Source organism: Pseudonaja textilis, chromosome 2 (genome assembly GCF_049901715.1).
Source record: "Pseudonaja textilis isolate UNSWEBS1 chromosome 2, rPseTex1.2, whole genome shotgun sequence".
Taxonomy (NCBI): domain Eukaryota; kingdom Metazoa; phylum Chordata; class Lepidosauria; order Squamata; family Elapidae; genus Pseudonaja; species Pseudonaja textilis.
Genome location: NC_141991.1, coordinates 3,045,688 through 3,066,085, shown reverse-complemented (window position 1 = coordinate 3,066,085; position 20,398 = coordinate 3,045,688). Strand labels below are relative to the sequence as shown.

The window sequence follows — 20,398 nt, the reverse complement described above, 5'->3', positions numbered from 1 at the left end:
AAATCCAAAAGAAAAAAAATTAAACAGAGGCAAAACAAAACTAGTCAAAAGCATTAAAATATGAATTAAAAAACAAAGGACAAAAACACATATTATCCCCCTCTAGTGGAAGGCTGACCTTGAACCTGCAATTGTATCTCCCCCTCCCCTGAAAGGCTGGTCCAAAATTTATAAGCTTGTACATTTATTTACAACCCAACTGACCTGTCCATAAATTACATATATGAAAGAAAAAAAAATACAGTAGTGAACAGGTTAAACAACAGCATAACGTTCAAAGCACTCTGTTAGTCTGTTATTGTATTCGTAGAAAGTCTTACATGGTTCCTTATTTACCACAAATCACCCCAATCATTCAAAGTCCAGGAACAAATATCCTGGTCTGATTCTTAACAATAAAACCTTTCCTTAGGGTTTAATTGGGAATTTTCCCAATTGCCTCTCATTTTCAAAATTCACAAGTCTCTGTTGTAAATACCTACTATGGCTGCACACATGAATGGGCGCTCCTTCTTTCAGTGTATGGTGTGTAAGATTCTGTGTGTGTTTTGGATTCTTTCCAATTCAATGTATACTGTGTTTCTCATATAATAAGGCCGGGTCTTTGTTTTTTTTTTGAGCCCTGAAAAAATGGCTAGGCCGTCTTTTCGGGGTTGACTTAATTCCCCCCCCCTTGCATCTTCGGGCAGGCGGCAACGGCTTGGATGTTGATCTCGGCGTTGGTGGGGCACAGCAACAGAGTGGTCAATGCCTGGAATACTCTACCTGACTCTGTGGTTTCTTCCCCAAACCTCAAAAACTTTAACCTTAAAGTGTTATTATTGACCTCACCCCTTTCCTAAGAGGTCTGTAGGGGGTGTGCATAAGCACACCAACATACCTACCATCCCTGTCCTATTGTTTCTTTTTATTTTTCCTATATGTATCCATTTCATGTATTCATAACCATGCTTATACTTATACCTGTTATCTTATAATCACTTGACAAAATAAAATAAAATAAATAAATAAACTAAACTAAACTCTTGTTGCAGAAATGTCATATTTTGAAACCTGAATGTAGTTTCTCAGGCAAAGAGCAGAGGACAGGTTCAACAGAGTTCTGTGGACTCTTGGAATTGCACTGGACAAATACTGAGGATTCGTCCAGTTGCCCTTTCATTGTTTCAAGCAAAATCATTGCCCGCTCATGCATGGAGAACAACTTGGACCATTTTCTAGGGGTGGCCTGTTGGAATATATTGAGACTTGAAATTCCTGTATCAATTTTTTACATTTCTTCTGGTTGTAAGCTGTTCCTTTGTATTCAGGTCAGGCCTCAGAATGATAATGTAGCACTTGGAGATGAAGATGCAGCCCAGCAGCCCAGCATTGGAGGACAAGATGGAGAAAACTTGCACAGCCACCATGTATTTCCCTTTGGTGCTCAGGTAGGTGGGCACAAAAGTCACCCAGACACTGCAGAAGACCAGCATGCTGAAGGTGATCAACTTGGCTTCATTGAAGGCTCCAGGGAGATTCCTGGCCAGGAAAGCCACCATAAAGCAGATGATAGCCAGGAAGCCCATGTAGCTTAGGGTAATATAGAACATGAGAACAGATCCTTCGTTGCATTGCAGGATGATCTCTCCAGGCTGGGAGTGAAGGTCAGAGTCAGGGAAGGGGGCAGAAACTCCCAGCCAGATGGAGCAGATGATAATTTGGCTGGCAGAACAAGAAAGGATGATGGAGTTGGCCAAGCTCTTCCCTAACCATCTCTTCACTCGGTTTCCTGGTTTTGTGGCCATGAAAGCTAGAACCACCGTGATGCTTTTGGCCAAAAGAGAAGAAATGGCAACTGAGAAGATAATGCTGAAAAATGTTTGTCGGAGAAGGCAGGTGGCTTTCCTTGGTTGACCAATAAAGAGAAAAGGGGACAACAGGCAAAGTAGGTGGGAGACCAGGAGGATGTAAGAGAGGTCCCGATTGTTGGCTTTGACAATGGGAGTTTCTCGGTATTTAATGAATATGAGTAAAACAAGAGCTGTGATTAGGAACAGTAGTAAGGCAAAAAAGATCAGGATGAATCCCAGATGTTCTTTATAAGACAGGAAAGTTATTCTTTTGAAGATACATTGGACTCGGTCCTCATTTGGATATTTATCATCTGGACATTTGGTACATTTTTCTGTATCTGACAAAACCCCAAAGCAATGTTTCTATAAGAATCTTCACTTTTACCTTCCAAGAAATACCTCCTTGGGAAAACATCTGATACCAGGACAATGTTCTAAGATTTCTTAACAAGTCCACAGAAAAATATTAAGATGAATATCATTTTCTAAAAAACATCATTTCTAAAAAGGTAATGAATATTATTTTCTTAAAAAATAAATAAATCTAAAGATCTATAAAATATAAGGAGGCGCTAGGGGATGAAAGATCTCCCGTGTAATGTCCTGAACCTTCATAGTAACCTGCTAGATCATTAAAAGTAAGTAATGAATTAGTGCATCTTTCTATGGAAATATACATGATGCTTTTTAATATACTGAACTCAAGGACATCTCTCTCATAAACTCTAGTTGCCTTCTTGGAGGCTTGAGAAAAGCCTTCGGAGGCCTGCCATGGTGCAGGAGGCTGACTAGGCCACACCCACCATGGCCACGCTCACCTATCAACCAGACAGAGAACCTTTTGCCCACTCCTGGATACAACCCTAAGCTCCACACCACTTCACTGTGAACCAGTGATACCTTCCAACTGAAAAGACTCATGTAGAATGCATTGCAACAATCTTTTCAGGAAGTCATCCTGAGACAGTTGCTCAAATTTCAAACAACTCTTTTGTTCCCCGGAAAGTAAATATAGAAGGATCCATAAAAACTAAAAATACACAGAAGAAATGTTTTCCCTGGCAGAGGGAAAGCTTGCCCACTCTGCCACAATTTCCTCTCTTCCCAGCCCTGTTCTCAAGATCTTTTTTTCTCCATAGTTAAAAAAATGGGCATTTTGGTAATAAATCTGGAGAACAGTTTGTTTATTTATTTATTAGATTTGTATTGCCGCCTGTTTGCCATGGTGACTCAAGGCAGCTTATAATATCTAAAACCACAATTTAAAAACAATAAAACTCATAAAATCAAATAAATTAATATAGTAAAATCCCCTCCACCTCAGGTGTATCTCCCTCAGGGATGGGACCCACAACATTCCCTGCCTCCCTGTTCTGATGGGTTGGGTAGATGTGACCGGCAAGAAACGTTCACTCAGTTAACCTGGTCTCAAGCCATGAAGGACTTTAACAGTGACAACCAGCACCTTGAATTGCATGCAGAAGCCAATCGGCAACCAATGCAGCTCCCATAGGAGAGGTGATACATGTGCACACCGGGGTCTGCACAAAATCACGTGGTCCGCAGCATTTTGCACCAACTGGAGCCTCCGGATGCTCTTCAAGGGCAGCTCCATGTAGAGCACATTACAATAGTCAAGACGGGAAGTGACTAAGGCATGAGTGATTATGAGTAGGGATTGTTTGTCCAGGAACGGGTGTAACTAGCGGACAACCCACAATTGCGCAAAGGCCCTCCTGGCCATGACCATCATCTGCTCTTTGAGCAGGAGTCATAAATCTGGGAGAACCCCCAGATTACACACAGGGTCTGTTTGGGCTAGTGCCATCAAGACTAAAGATGGCAATTCTTCCTTAGCCAACAAACTGCAAACCCAGAGCCACTCAGTCTTGCCAGGGTTCAGTTTCAGCCCGTTGCTCCCTATCCAACCCCTAACAGCCTCCAGGCACTGCGAGAGGGAGGACACAACATCACTTAACTCACCATGGGCCGAGACATACAGCTGAGTATGATCAGCATATTGGTGATACCTCAGTCCGTGGTGGCGGATGATCTCACCCAGCAGCTTCATATAAATGTTGAACAGGAGTGGAGAGAGTACCGAGCCCTGCAGAACCTTGTAAAGCAGTGGGCGAGGGCTGGATCTCTCCCTTGCTATCAGCACTGACTGAGAGTGGCCACAGAGGAAGGAAGTGAACCAGGATAGCACAAGGCCTCCCACTCCCATCCCCTGAAACTCCTCCAGGAGAATACCGTGGTTGATGGTATCAAAAGCTGCCAAGAAGTCAAGTAGAGAAAAGATGGATGCACTACCCCATCCCGCTCCCACCAGAGATCATCCAAGAGTGCGACTAATGCCATTTCTGTCCCAAAACCAGGCCTGAATCCTGACTGGTAGGGGTCGAGATAATCCACTTTATCCAGAAACCTCTGGAGCTGATGTGCAACCACCTTCTCAACAACCTTCCAAAAAAGGGAAGATTGGAGACAGGTCAAAAATTGTCCAACCAGGTGGACTCCAGTAATGGCTTCTTAAGAAAAGGATGGACCACAGCCTCCTTAAAGTGCTGCGGCACCACGCCCTCCTATAGAGAAGCATTAGTCACTGCCAGAGTCCACCCACCTGTCACCTCCAGGGAAGCTTTCACAAGCCAGGAGGGACATGGGTCTAAAACACAGGTGCTTGCATGCATACTCCCTGGGATTCTGTCCACTTCCTCAGAAGCAACAAGGTCAAACTGTTCCCAGATAACTTGGCAAGAGCCTGCCTCAGAGGCTTCCATTGGACCAGCAACCACACTGGCATCTAAGTGGGAACGGAGTTGGGTGATTTTGTCTTCCAGAAAATCTGCAAATTCCTCATCATGTCCCCTCAATCTCCTCCTTCCCCAGGAGGAGCCAGCTCACCTTAAGTTGAGCTTCAATCCATCTTTTAACATGCACTGTCATCAACTTGCTTGGGATTAATCAATTTCTACAAGGTTTCCAGTATCACCCACCTTCCTGAGTGGAGATGGTCCCCTCTGGACAAGGAATGCAGTCGTAGCAGCAAACTGGTTGTTCTTCCCGAGCCCGCTTGACAAATCCAGGACGACAATTTTCTACACATTTGGACTGAGGCAGAGTCTAAGCAGAAAAAACAAGGAATGCCAAACAAAACATGTTAGGACTCACCATCCATAGAAAAATGACAAGTCAGGTAGTCTCTGGGCTTCACTTAGGACAGTGCAAAATATCACCCAACTGGATTGGCCCATCTTACTTGCTCCAGTGCAAGGGGCCTGCTTCAGATCCCATCTGAAATGTTATAGTTACATTTGTTCTAAAAGATTTATTAAACATTATTGTACTGCATTTATTAAAATAGAACAAAACTGTGATGAAGGAAGAGATTTCTTACCAGTAGATTCTGAAAGGTTTCTTCTAGACCAGAGGTGTCAAACTGGTGGCTGGATGTATCATGTGCAGGCCACGCCCACCCCGGCTTCCCAAAGGCAACAAACATCATGATACTTCATGTGATGTCACATGACGCAATGGAGTTTGACATCCGTGTTCTAGACCGTTAAACATTGCCAACTGCTCCACTTTGAAAGCAGTTGAAAACCACTTCCCAGTTATCCCAGTTAAGATACAGTTATCCCATTTCAAATACAAAGGAAAAATTCAATGAAAATTAATTCTGTCAACATTAAAGGTGATTTTCTTTGTTTATTTGTACATTGATTTGCTAAATTTATATGGCTGCCCTGCAGTGCTGGGATTCAATTAATCCCACTACCAATTTGCCGAAAATGTGAGGGCATGCATGCCTTCAGGCTTTCGCATATGCATGCACAGCTTTTGCGCATGCGCACGCACAAAAACAAGAGAATTAGCACAAGAAAGGGTGAGGGCAGGGAGAGGTGGACAGGCCCAGCCAGAGGTGGTATTTGCCAGTTCTCTGAAACACTCAAAATTTTCCCTACTGGCATGCCCGAACCGGTCCAAACCGGCTGAATGCCATCTCTGCTGCCATGCTGATGAAAATTACTGCCTAATTTCTACATCTGTAGTAAGGTGAGATGGAGGTCAGGTCATGGAAATGTGTCCATCAAAAAGGGTAAGTCAGGAATCTTTTGCTGCAACAAGTGGGGCATGAGTAAGAGTCCCATGTCAGAAAGGGATATTTCTAAGACTCAGCTAGGTATCCAAGAAAAGATCCTTTCTGCTGAAAAACTACAGTGACAACAACTGGCATGGAAAGACATACATACATTTATTCTTAGTTGTATAGGTGGAGCCTCCTTTTTGCCCAGAGAGACTTAAGGTAGCTAAAGAATCAAGTTAAACAGTGGCATTCAAGGGTTTTCCATGAAGTGCCTCTTACAAGCTAAAGGCTAAAGCTAACTAGCATTCCTTTTTAAATTGTCCCTCATTACTGTTGTTGTCAGGAAGTGCTTTTCATTGGGTAAAAGAGATGTTTCAGAGCTTTGGTTTTCTGGGTCAGGACATGATCTCATATCAAAGAAATCATTATGATTTCATGGGAATTGAAAGCCTTGGACTTCCTTCCTAAGAGTAGAAGGCCCATTGCATATCTCTGTGGAGTGAAAGAGAAACATGGATAGCTTCCCAGGTCTGGGTTGCTTAAAAACATCGTAGAGAGCATGGACCTGCACTTTCTTGGGACACTGTCCAGAGCTAGGCCAAAATGAATTCTAATTTAAAGCTTATTCCCCATTGGGACCCACAGGGCTTCCACCCAGTCTTGATTCAGTTTCACTCTGAATATTGGCCATTAGTCAACAGAATTGCCTTATTCTTTGAACACACAATTTTGCCCAGGAACAACCCAAGTTGATCCTATCAGCACCACAATCCCCAGAATGTGTGAACCTCTCTCACCAGTTTTATGGAGATATTAAATGCAGAGGGCATGATCTGGGCCCTAAAGAATCATCACTCAGCATCCCATGTTGGACATGGCTACAGTGTATAAGCTTAAAATGGTGTTCCATATTATAACAACTGAAGGACACTTTGGTCAATGCTACTTAAGCCTCCCAAGCCATTTAAAATATATATGTATAAGGAATGTACTCCACACATTATATTCTTAGTGAAGGCCATCTTTTGGTAACTAATCTTATCCCACTCGAAATGGTCCTAAGGCTATGGAAAACAAAGAACAGTCTCCAATATTTTCCGCACCTTGTTCAGCAACTTTAACCGCAAAAGAGCATCTTTATTGATGATAAGTCTTTGTCTTTCAAATCTTCCTAGTTGGTCTTGGATGGGTTCCTCATTGGGGAGAAAAACCAAGCTCATGATGTCCAGATCTGCTTTTACAACTCCATTTTGGTCCAAGTAGATTTTAAAGTTAGAAAGATTGCAAAACTCATTCTTTTCCAGAAAGGGATGGAACTAAAATAGGAACATACAGGAATTTTAAGCAAGAAAACTTTGGTTTCTTATCCCATGTGGTGCTTTCCCATTTGAATCTTTCTTCTACAATTGCCTAACTTGCGATTATGCTTAGTTGGGAGAACAAGATTTACCGGCATGTTCAAAAGATACAGCATACAGAGAAAATAAATAATTTAGGAAAATTGTTCAATTATAAGGAAAATTCTGGAGCAGGTTACAAATAAATAAACAGAGATATTCATAAACTACTTGAAAAGAACAGGGAAATTACTGAAAAGCATGGACTTGTCATGAAATAATTTGCCAGGCTAATCTCCCAGGTACACCATTTGAGCTAATTCTACTTTATCAGAAGGCTACATTAACTGAATCTCACAACTCTGAAAGTGCTAACCTCTCAACAACTCTTTTTTAAGTCTGAAAAGTTAAAGAGGATCCGTTCCAAGTTTCTTTGTCTGCCTTTTATGCACCTTATCTGATCATTCCTAAGAAGCATCTCTTCCTTCGTTGCCAGTGTCATCCCCAAATATAATTAAACTTCCTTAACATTGTGGGAATGCTGGTGATATAACTTGATTTTAGTGAATGATTAAAAACTACATCCTGATCTATTTATTAGGAAACTAATTAGGTGAGACCTGGATGGTGTGGTAATTAAATGGATACAATCTAAATGTAAAATTGCACTCAAGTAACTTTCAATGTTTCACATAAAATGGGGTAGTCATTATTAAGTTAGTCCAATCTATTCTATTACATTCATATTTATACAGACAGAGATGACAAATCATGATTTTTAATGATTTATACCAACTCATAGGCAAAGTTATTTTGATGTCTATTCAAAGGTATCAATTTCAAATATCAATTTCTTGATAGAGGGAAATGTATATGTGCTATATTAGCATACTCCAAAACCTGACACCTGATTGGTCCGCACGGACCGTAACCAGATTGGTTGACTCAGCGGCTGTGATTGGAGCACTGGGAATCTACCACAATTGGCCGAGCCAATCGCAGGAGATTCAAAGCGCTGCCATTGGTCGCCAAACCGGGAGCAATCCCTATATGAAGGGTTGCCACGGCTCCAGTTTCCTTGTACTGAGCTGAAAAAAAATAAAGAGCTGAAAGTTACTATGGTCTCGCGTCTCTCTGGGAACCAATCCACCCCAATCTAACAGTATAAATAAAATCTAGTAGGAAATATCTGCTTTTTAGCAGCTGATACTTAAGAAATTATAGTATTCCCATATAAATACACTTGGATGGAAGATACAAAGTAGATTTTTTTTTTTATTTCATTTGTAGTTTTTCTGAAGACTTGGTGGATGAGGCAAAGCTGAAACTCCAGGCCTGCCTTGATTGTACTGATTGGAATGCTTTTGAAGATGCCTCTGCAGACCTAGATGAGCTCACAGATACAACAAGGAATCTGCAAATATATAGTAACAATAAACTTAAGCAGCTAAACTTAAGCAGCTACGTTGTTCCAAAGAGGAAGCCTACAGAAAAGGTGACAGAATGCTATACAACCAGGCCAGAAACATATTAACAAGAGAGATCAGAGCAGCAAAAAGAAGCTAATCTGAAAAGTTAAAGAATCAATTCTCAACAAATGAACCAGCAAACATGTGGAAAACTCTTAAAAACATCACTGGCTTCAACAAACCTCCTTCCCAGGCAGAAGGAAATCAACAACTAGCAGATGACCTGAATGTATTTTACTGCAGGTTTGAAAAGAAACTACAGCCACCTATCTCCACAACCGACATCTCAAAAACACCAACAACAGCCAAGCCTCCTACAACTGGCCCCAATCCATTGGGCTCACAACCTCTGGTGATCACAGAAAAAGAAGTGCAAGATCTATTACACAGACAGAAGCCAGGAAAATCACCAGGACCAGACAAGATAACTCCTTCTTGCTTAAAAGTCTGTGCTGACCAATTGGCCCGCATCTTCACCCAAATCTTAAATAGATCACTAGAGATGTGCTATGTTCCTTCCTGCTTCAAACGTTCTACCATCATCCCAGTGCCAAAGAAGCCCTCCATTAAGGAACTGAATGACGACAGACCAGTTTCTCTAACATCTGTAGTTATGAAAATCTTTGAAAGGCTTGTGCTGTCCCACCTGAAAACCATCACAGATCTGCTGTTAGAATCCATGCAGTTTGCATACCGAGCAAGTAGATCGACAGATGGTGCTGTTAACATGGCTCTGCATTACATCCTACAACACCTTGAATCTCCAAATACCTACTGAAGTCCTCTTTGTAGACTTCAGTTCAGCATTCAATACCATCATTCCAGATACTCTTCTAAGTAAATTAAACCAACTAGCAGTACCTGCACACACTTGTAAGTGGATCATAAGCTTCCTAACAGACAGGAAGCAGCAGGTGAAGCTAGGCAGAATCATATCCAATACCTGGACAATCAGCACAGGACCCCACCAAGGCTGTGTGCTATTTCCACTTCTCCCTATATACCAATGATTCAAAAGATCCATCTGTTAAAATACTGAAGTTTGCTGATGACACAACAGTGATTGGTCTCATTCGAGGCAATGATGAATCTGCATACAGACAGGAGGTTATACAACTTGCCTCATGGTGTAACCAGAACAATCTGGAACTGAACACACTCAAAACTGTAGAAATGGTGGTAGACTTAAGAAGAAACCCTCCCATACTACCACCTCTTACAATACTAGACAACACAGTATCAACAGTAGAGACCTTCAAATTTCTAGGTTCTACTATATCACATGACCTAAAATGGACACCTAACATCAAAAAACATCATCAAAAAAGCACAATGAAGAATGCTCTTTCTGCGTCAACTCACAAAGCTCAAACTGCCCAAGGAGCTGCTGATACAGTTTTACAGAGGAATTATTGAATCTATCATCTGTACCTCTATAACTGTCTGGTTTGGTTCTGCAACCCAACAGGACAGACACAGACTTCAGAGGATAATTAGGACTATAGAAAAAAAATTGCTACCAACCTGCCTTCCATTGAGGACCTGTATACTGCACGAGTCAAAAGGAGGGCTGTGAAAATATTTACAGACCCCTCACATCCCGGTCATCAAACTGTTTCAACTCCTTCCCTCAAAACAACACTATAGAGCACTGCAAACCAGAACAACTAGACACAAGAGCAGTTTTTTCCTGAAAGCCATCACTCTGCTAAACAAATAATTCCCTCAATACTGTTCAACTATTTACAAAGTATACACTATTATTACTGTTAATCTTCTCACCACTCCTTCTCACCTATCCCCTCCCACTTGACTATTTCCTAGTATGATTTGATTGTTGATTGTACCCTATGACTATCATTAAGTGTTGTACATTATGATTCTTGATGCTTAACAAATGTACCTTTTCTTTATGTATACTGAGAGTATTTACACCAATACTCTTTGTGTGTCCAATCACACTTGGCCAATAAAGTATTCTATTCTATTCTATTCTATTCTATTCTATTCTATTCTATTCTATTCTATTCTATTCTATTCTATTCTATTCTATATATGTATCCTAGTCACTGATAATAATATATGAGTAGTAGTATTTTAATGATTAGATAACAATTACATAATTAATTGGATTATATTGTCATTAATTATGCACTTGAAGAAGAATGGAAACCAAAACTGATAAGAAAAACATCTCAAAATAGCATTGGCTGAAAACTGAATATGAGCCAGCAGTGGGATGCTCATGGAAAGCCTAATGTATCCATAAGAATCTCAGGAAATGAATGTTCTGGTCAGGGGAGACCCAAATTAAATACTACACTTGCAGGCACCACACTTGGAGAAGACATTTCCCAAAAATCTGGGTCAGGTTTAGGGAAGGGCAATGAAACCAAGGAAGAAATCAAATGAAGAAGTCAAGAAAGAAGCCAAGGAAGAAATCAGTTTTTTTCCTCTTAGCCTTGAGGAAAGACAACAACGAGAACACCAATGTTGGTCTATGACAGGGGTCTTCAAACTTGACAGCTTTAAGTCTTGTGGACTTCAACTCCCAGAATTCCTCCTCCAGTCATGTTAGCTTAGGAATTCTGGGAGTTGAAGTCCACAAGACTTAAAGCTGTCAAGTTTGAAGACTTTTGGTCTATGAGAACAACTAAGGATCAGAAGGAGTCTGGGAGCACCTTTTCCAACTACAAAATCTGATGGATAAGGGCGGATGCAATAACTAAAATATGTTACATAGATGCTTAAGATTTTTTTCTGTTACTCCAGAGTTTGGGACAAGGTGAAATGAATTCAGTCACAAGAGAGGAGTTTTTGACTGAACAGGAGGATAAACATCCTAAAAAGGAGAAGCAGTTTTAAAAAGGAGAAATTGAGCTAGTGAAAAAGAGAAATTGAGCCAGTAAACCAGAGAAGTTCAGTGTCCCCTTCACTGATCGTCTTAAGACAAAGACTAAGGAACCATCATTCCTAGTTCTTTAACTGGGATTCCTGCAGAGAGGAGGAAGTGGTCTAGATGCTCTTGGGGGCTCCTTGAAATTTTTGAAAGTAAAATTCTACAGTGGTGATCACAGCTAGTACATACAGGAATATTTTAAAAATTCATGCTTTAAAAAAAAAAGAAATTACTATGTTTAGCATCTCTATATCTCTCTGTCTGTCTGTCTGTCTGTCTGTCTCTCTCTCTCTCTCTCTCTCTCTCTCTCTCCTATCTGTCTGTCTGTCTATCTATCTATCTATCTATCTATCTATCTATCTATCTATCTATCTATCATCTATTATCTATCTATCTATCATCATCATCATCATCGTCATTATATATATATATATATATTTGTTTTCTGAGGTTTTCATGGGTATTTGTATGTGGATCTTTGGTTATTCGGGTTTTCTCTTGTGTAAAATTGGAAGTATCTTGGCAACGTTTCAACAAAATCAAATGAGATTTCATCGAAACATTGCCAAGATACTTCCAATTTTACGCGGGAGAAAACCCGAATAACCAAAGATCCATATATATATATGTATATATGCTTCTCAGAGCACAAAGCTGAAGACACAAGCCTGAAGATGACAAATGAGATTTTGTCAAAACGTTGCCAGGATACTTCCAATTTTACGCAGGAACACCATACAGTTCAACAAACACTATACAGAAGCCTGATGATGGCAGATAAGATTCTGCCGAAACGTTGCTACAACGTGGCACTTGGAAGCTGAGAAGGTTCTCTTCACTCTCATTGTATTCCTTCTCCAAAGGAACTAGCTTTGATGTATCCTTGTCTGGACCCCATACCTGCCATGGCTGCAGCCGTGAAGCCACCAACCTGTCCTCCCCAGCCTTCCTTATCGACCTGGATCTGGATGAATACGCAGCACTCAAGGCATGGGCCAGAGTCTTAATGATATTGTAAACATGGTGATCATTTGCTATCTTGATGCTGTTCCTTTTCTCTTGAGTTTCCAGTGGTGCTTTCTGGATGCATTTTCTTCGGCCCTTGACAGAAAAAAAATGCTTTGAAAAAGAACAATGAAAAGACTGCTCCTGAAACTGAGGTTGTACCAAGAGAACCGGTTCAAAGCCATCCTCCTCAAGTCTTTCTTTATCCCTGACAACAAAGTTCCAAATACTATGGATATATTTGAAAAATCTGTGCCTTCTCATTGCCAGTTTCACAAGGGGTGAGATGATCCAGATTTTCCCTTCAATGGGTCCTGGCAAACCTTCAAGGGTTGAATGGAAAAAAAGAATTCTGTCCCCAAAGGAATCATATTCGGTGAAGTGAACAAAGACATTGACTTGTCTCCACTTAGAGAGGGCATCCCTGAGGGTTGATGCATGTCCAGTTTTTGAGAATTGTTGTGACATAACAACACAAATTCCATGCCTGACTAGCAAAAGAGTAAAAGTCTTCATGAAATTCTCTCCATTCTCTGTGTCTGAAGCAAAGAGACCAATCAAGGTCCATCTGAAATTGATGAGCAGTTGGATAATTCCTGGGTACTGGATCCCTTCTTCAGGCACCATCCGGTGGAAAAAAGGGAATTGACTTTTATCACTAAGAGCCATCGAACCAGTTGCGTAACTCATCTTGAAAAAGTAATAAAGAATGCTGTATTATCTTTGGATGTCAGATGAAGTCCAAAATATTTGCTTTTAGCCAATACACTTGGTTCTCAAGCTTATTTTTAAATAGTTTATTGTTGATTAATCATTTGGCTGTATCAAGATATAAAATATAGAAATCTGCCTGGGCTCCAGCATCCACCCCCATTTAAATCAGGAATCTCTAGCCTCATCTCTCAGCGGTTAAAGAAGATTTATTAGGAGTGAACATGCGGGTGCTACCTGAGTGCAGCCGACTCTGAGACATGTCATTCATTTCCCCCTTGACCTCGGTCTTCCCCCACCCCCTGTGTGTATATTCTCCAATGGGACACATCCATAGCTAAGAGTCATCAATCATGCTCTCCAGTAATAATCTTGCCCTCCAGAAGCTTCGGTCGCCTAGAAATTATCTATGAAAGCATTTAAGGAATGCACTACTCCGCCCCCCACTCCCTTTCTACTGGCAACTCTAAAAGATCAGAGAAATATTTTTGAGTTGACAAAATCATTATATTAATAAGACCATATATACAAATAGAATAAAGATACAATTCTTCTATCTCTGGAGCTCTGCAAATACAAGTCTGTTCATTATAAGAAACTTGGTAAGTGTTCTATATTTATTCACTGTGTCTATCTGCTCAAATCTTATTAAAGTAAATAGTATCCTATGATGTTGAATTATTTCTGTTTTGAAATACTTGGTAATTGTGAAGGTATAATTTTAGCGGGTCATCCTTTTCAGTGTGTCAACTTTCCCGAGGATAGCTATATCTTTCTCTGCTTCGAAATCCCAGATTTTTGTGTAGCAATCCAGTTACACAGTTATTTCCAGCTATTTTTTTTGAGGGGCTGCCACAAAGAAGAGGGGGCCAAATTACTCTCCAAAGCACCAGAGGGCAGGACAAGAAATAATGGTTGGAAATGAATCAAGGAGAGAGAAGCAACCTGGAATTAAGGAGAAACTTCTTAAACAATGAGGACGACGGCCTTCATAAAGTTGTGGGCACTCCACCACTGGATGTTTTTAAGAAGAGACTGGACAGTCACTTGTCTGAGATGGTATAAGTTCTCCTGCTTGAACAGGCGAATGGACTAGAAGACCTCCAAGGTCCCTTCCAGCTCCTATTCTATTCTATTCTATTCTATTCTATTCTATTCTATTCTATTCTATTCTATTCTATTCTATTCTATTCTATTCTATTCCATTCCATTCCATTCCATTCCATTCCATTCCATTCCATTCTATTCTATTGTGGATGCTCCATCACTAGAGGCTGTTGAGAAGAGATTGGGCAACCATTTGTCTCGAATGACTCAGGGTGTCTTCCTGCAGAGGGTTGGATTAGAAGACATCCAAGCTCTCTTCCAACTCTATTATTCTATGTTATACAAGACACAGAGAAACCAAAGATCTAATATAATTTGTCAGTTGCACACTCCAAGAGGTCTTTAACTGAAATTTTCTCTGTTCTAACAAATACAAATTTGAGAGCCTGTCAGTTTCTACAGCTTTAATTATTCACTAATAATTATATGCCCTGATTTTAGACCATGAACAAATTGCATAAATTCTCAAGTCAGTTCTGAGGGCAGCAGCTGAAGTCCTTTTATCCCTCCCTCAAATACTTCTCAGATGCTTTGGTTGGGTTTATTCTAGTAATGATAACAGTCCGACACCCCAAACTGCAGCTCTGTATAAGACCATGGGGGTTACCTTGGCCTTATATATATTTATAGGTTGCTCATTGAGGTTAAGGACCATGGATAGGTGTGATTTTTTTAAAAAAAAAATATTTTGGTGCCATTGCTCTAATTGAGTTCCTTTGATGATGTGGAAGCCGAAAACCAGTCTCAGAAAAAAAATAACCTAGATAATGAAATGTGTTAATAGCCATCTATAGTTATGAAATCATTTTCCAAAGACCACCATTTTTAACTTAGTTTGATTTATTAATACTGAGAGAATTATTATGAGGTTAGGAGTCAAGTCTTCTATATATCAGACACAATCAAATTTATGAGTATGATAATAATTACATAACATGAGCATATAGTAAGGCATTCATATAAGTTTAGAACTTTAGGTATGTATACTTCTTCAATCCTTTGTTAGTCCTGGTAAGTTGTTATACAATTAAGTTGTATAACGATCAATCAAAAATGTCCCGTTGTCTCACTGCCTAGTAAGAATTGATCCTACTTCTCTTGGTTCCATTGAGCCCCCAAATCACACCCTCTAACAAGTGCTTGTATAAAACGCTTTGATCAGAGTCAACAGTCTGGCTTCCATTTTAAACACAATCAATTTCCTCCATAATATTTCTATGTTCACCATGTCAGATGCTATGCTGAGTTCTCTGAAGCGAGAAAACTACTGTTTTCCCAATTGAGATATTTTGTAATTTGATGATTCAAGATAAAGCTAATGTTAACAGCGGATTAACTCTACCTAAAGTTTGCTTGTTTTAATGGAAGGAATGCACTTTTCATCTACCCACTCTCAATTTGACTCAAGAGGAAACCAGTATATATTTTAGCCATAATATCTACTAGATGAAAAGGTTTCTAATAATGGGCATCTTTTTAAATTCCACTCTTTATATATAGAAATTACTATTGCCATCTTCCACCCAACCGGTATATAGTAGGTGATCTTATTTTTTTAAGTAAACATGCCAGTAGAAGGATCTATCAGGTTATATTTTGAATAGTTCACCCAGTAACTAATTCAGTCCTCTCCAGGGGCTCTATTGCCCCCCTCTTTTTAAATTAATTTGATCATGAATATATTAGGCTAAGATAACATCTTGGCTAAAGTGTTTGTACTTCTCTTTAAACAAAATAGTAGCATCCCTATGAGTCCATAAGACATTCGTGTTTTATCAGTTGAACCTACGCTAACCCATTGGAATTATTTCCATGAATAAAAGATTTGTTCACTATTAAAAATGCCACAAATTTGGTAATGATTAAATATTTTTTAATTTAAGGGTGCATTTATTTCTCTTTGTGATAAAAAACAGTTCTTGAATTCAACAGAGTAAATATAGATTCAATCTTATTTACTCTGTTGAATTCAAGAGCTGTTTTTTTATCTACCACCCTACTCACTTTATCAGATAGAGAAAAACACACACAAACCTGTGGGACTTTGTAGATGCCCACTAATGTTGACATCTGGATGGAGATATCCCGCTTAGCTCCATCAAGAAGGGTAAAAATGTTGTCTTTCTTTCCACAGCTGAAGTTGGGAACATTGGCTTCACCAGTAGAGACCATGTCCAGCAAGACATCTGAAGTGCCAAGTGTGTTCAAATAGTTGTCATGGATGTTGTGTCCAAGAGTAAGATTGTGTAGAAGCTGGGAGTTCCTATTTACAACTTGAATGGCAAAAATGTAGTGGAGGATTCTAGACTGTTGAGTAGATAAACTACTGTAAAAATATTCATGTTATAGTCATCATCATTAATAGAAATAATAAAACATTTATTCCTCTTTGCCTCAATAAGCTTTTTAAATTTTAAGCCAATACTGATTCACAACCAGAATTAAATGGCTATCACCATTTAATTTTTATGAGTGTTGAGAATACGGATAGTTCTCCATCAGAGTTAAGAATCATGAATACAAAGAATCATCGTTTATAGCAACCCCAATTTTCATTTCTTCAGTAACCAGCATTCCATATCATCAATTCATTAAAACTAGAGCCATCATAAAATGAAGATAATGTTTCATAAGGGACCCAGAAAAGAAACTCTAACATCAAGTCAACCTACATTTTAGTAGGATGTAAATGAGCAGTTACAAACACATGGAAATGGGTTTTGCAGGGGTAACTACAACCCTTTCAATAATTACTATAAACAAAAATTAATATTCAAGTGATGAATGAAGGCCTGGATAGAGAGAGGAGAATAACCTGGACTTCTTTCAGATATTTTTCTGCCATATCCTTGGATTAAGGATATAAGAGTAAAGAAGACAGAAAAGGGAAGCCATAGAAATTAAAATGATTTGGGAGATTAGACAGATCCTGCAATGTACTGTACATTAGGGGTAAATAAAATATGAAGAAAAGAAAGAGAGTATCAGAACTACAGATGGAGAGAATGCAACTCCATCACACAGAATGACTTACGAATGTGATTGTATATTAGGAGCCATGTTGAAAAACAATGGTAAATGAGATATTATTGTTGCAGTGGTGACCACACTAATGAAATGGTCTCCTGGCCTATAATAGCTCCATGGCTTTTTTCTACCTTCCTCCTCCAAACTTAGCGGGCACTTCATTCTAAGCTTCCCACAGACTGGCTGGGACATCAACAGCATCAGAAGCAGAACCAGATGGTTCATAATTCATAAGGCTGAATCAATCCCCTTTTTGTTTCTAAACAAGAACAAGAAGAAGAATTGGAAGAACGTGAAGCACTCTGACAAGGTGGAAATGCCAGTGGCTTTCCTGATTCAGACAGAGACATACTGAGCTTCACCTGGAAAGGAGAGAGGTGCCTTCAGGAGCACATGCCTCTCCCAAAATTGTGCCATGTAACCTGAGGCATTTATCCTCTTCTGATGCAAGATCCCTTCCATGTTGTTTCAGAAAAGTCTCAAAGACCAGAATGGTGATTCACTGTAATCAGTACTTTCTCCTCTAGAGATCTAAACTTCTATAGGGCTCCACATGCAGAACGTACCTGGAAAAAAACATGTTAGTGAAAAATCACAGGTACATCCCTTGGGACACTGTTGTGCTCCTTCCTGTCAGGTCTTGTCCAGAAAATAATGCTTGATGAAGATAATTCAGTACCCAAGTGACTGACTTCTGCTGTCTTTCAATGTCTTTCAATAACACCACTGACAATACTGCTGCCCTACAAAGCAACTTTGATTATGTGTCAGAGTGGTCGAACAAATTGGCACCTTCAAATCTCAACTAACAGATGCTGTGTCTTACATATTGACAACAAAAATCAAAACACTAAATACAAACTGGATGGATATGACCTCTTAGATGACCCTCTCTCTGTCAAGGACCTAGGATTATTCATCTCAAATGATCTAAGCCCCAGAGCTCACTGTAACAGCATTGTCAAAAAGGCAATAAGAGTTGTTAACCTAATTTTGCAAAGCTTCTTCTCCTGTAACATTGAACTGCAAACCAGGCCTTTGCCAGACCAATTCTTGAATACAGCTCATCTACATCCACACTGTATAATGGACATTAATACACTTGAAAGAGTCCAGAAGTAGTTCACGAGAAGAATACTCCACTCCTCTGCTTGCAATAGAATACCTTATGGTACCAGCCTTGAAATTTCGGACCTAGACAACTTAGAACTATGCTGCCTATGGTCTGATCTAAGCTTTGAACACAAAATTGTCTGCTACAACATTCTACCTGTCAATGACTACTTCAGCTTCAACCACAATAACACATGGTCAAGGAATAGATACAAACTCAAAGTAAACCGCTCCAAACCCCCAAAACCTTAACCTCAAACTGTCTACAATGGACCTCACTCCATTCCTAAGAGGTCTGTAAGGGAGCGTGCATAAGTGCACAAGCGTGCCTACTGTCCCTGTCCTACTCTTCCCATTTATTCGTACTCATTTATTATGTATATACTTATACCTGTTTATACTTATATGTTTATATGCTATGTTCATACTTACATTTGTTTTCTCATACATGCTTGACGAACTTAAATAAATAAATAAATGAATAAATGAATGAATGAATGTGATAATATCTTGTCTCCTAAAAAGGAAGCAATCCGTACACCTAAACACTCCCTAACATTAAGTGTAGGGCCTTTCTGCGATTTTCTTTACTATTAGATCTTCACACATTAATCCTGAATTGCAGTTGGTTTTAACACTGCTCATGCCTGGAGTAAAATTTCATTTCCCACCTGTTCGAGAAAGCCAAGTTTTGAAAGAGAGCTGACAAAGGGACAGGAAATGTATGCCTGTGGACTGAATCATTGGATAATGAAGGAGAAAGTTATACAGTGGATAAGGCTTTTTTTTTGTTTGATACCATTGTTTTTCCATCTTTATATAAACACTGAGATTCTTTATGTTTCAAAGTTTCTTACTTTATTAAATAAACATTGAGCAGTGAGGTCTACAGCAGAGATGGTCATGGTGCCCACCAGTAGTGGGATTAAATTTTTTTACTACTGGTTCTGTAAGCATGGCTAGGTGGGTGTGGCTAAGTGGGTGTGGCCATGTGATTGGGTGGGCGTGGCTTTTTTGGCAGCACCTCCCCATGCTTTTTGGGCCTTCTGGGCATCAGGGAAGCCTCCTGGGGTGGGGCGTTTTTGCTCCCAGAAGGCTTCCCTGAGGCTCAGGAAGGAAAAAAATGGAGACAGGGAGGAGTACGCAGCACCCCCCATAGGCTCTGTTTCAGGGCCTTCTCGGTGTCAAGAGGGCTGTGCCCCCTCCATTTTTTGTGTCAGGTGGGCGGAGTAAACGAGCATCGGGCAGGTGGGGCAAGCGAGTAAGTGGCACATGTCAGGCAGGCAGGGTGAGCAAGCATCCATCCCACCTAGGAACATTTAATGATTATTCTATTAGTATTATTTAGAGAGGATTATTCTTCAGCATCCATGTAATTTTCCCAAATGGGAAAAGACTACAAACTCTCTTTTTCCTCCTCTTATTCAGCTTTCATCCTGGACCGACAATTCCTACTCCTGGTCACTCATGCCCTAATCACTTTCTGTCTTGACTATTGCAATGTGTCCTTGAAGAGCATCCAGAAGCTCCAGTTGGTGCAAAATACAGCAGCCCTCATGGTTTTGTGCAGACCTCCATGTGCACATGTATTACCTCTCCTGAGGGAGCTGCATTGGTTGCCGATTTGCTTCCAGGTGCAATTCAAGGTGCTGGTTGTCACCTTTAAAGCCCTTTATGACTAGGTTTTCTGAGGGACTCTCTCTTGATGGTCACATCTGTCCAACCCACTAGAGCGGAGAGGCAGGGAATGTTGTGGGTCCCATCCCTGAGGGAGATATACCTGGTGTCAGCGTTCCAGGGAAAAT

At 40.1% G+C, this 20,398-nt stretch overlaps 2 protein-coding genes across 2 annotated transcripts in view; both read right to left on the bottom strand.

Annotated features, from left to right (window-relative positions):
• LOC113451647 (uncharacterized) overlaps positions 1-20,398 on the bottom strand; it is a 211,170-nt gene that overhangs the window by 57,201 nt on the left and 133,571 nt on the right. The window lies entirely within an intron of this gene.
• LOC148126560 (vomeronasal type-2 receptor 26-like) lies at positions 1,117-16,872 on the bottom strand. Its single transcript, XM_087928301.1, has 4 exons — positions 16,488-16,872; positions 7,029-7,241; positions 4,835-4,961; positions 1,117-2,173 (listed from the first exon to the last, which is right to left on the bottom strand). The coding sequence occupies exons 1-4, from the start codon at positions 16,623-16,625 to the stop codon at positions 1,263-1,265; spliced, it is 1,389 nt and encodes a 462-aa protein (XP_087784427.1). The 5' UTR covers positions 16,626-16,872; the 3' UTR covers positions 1,117-1,262.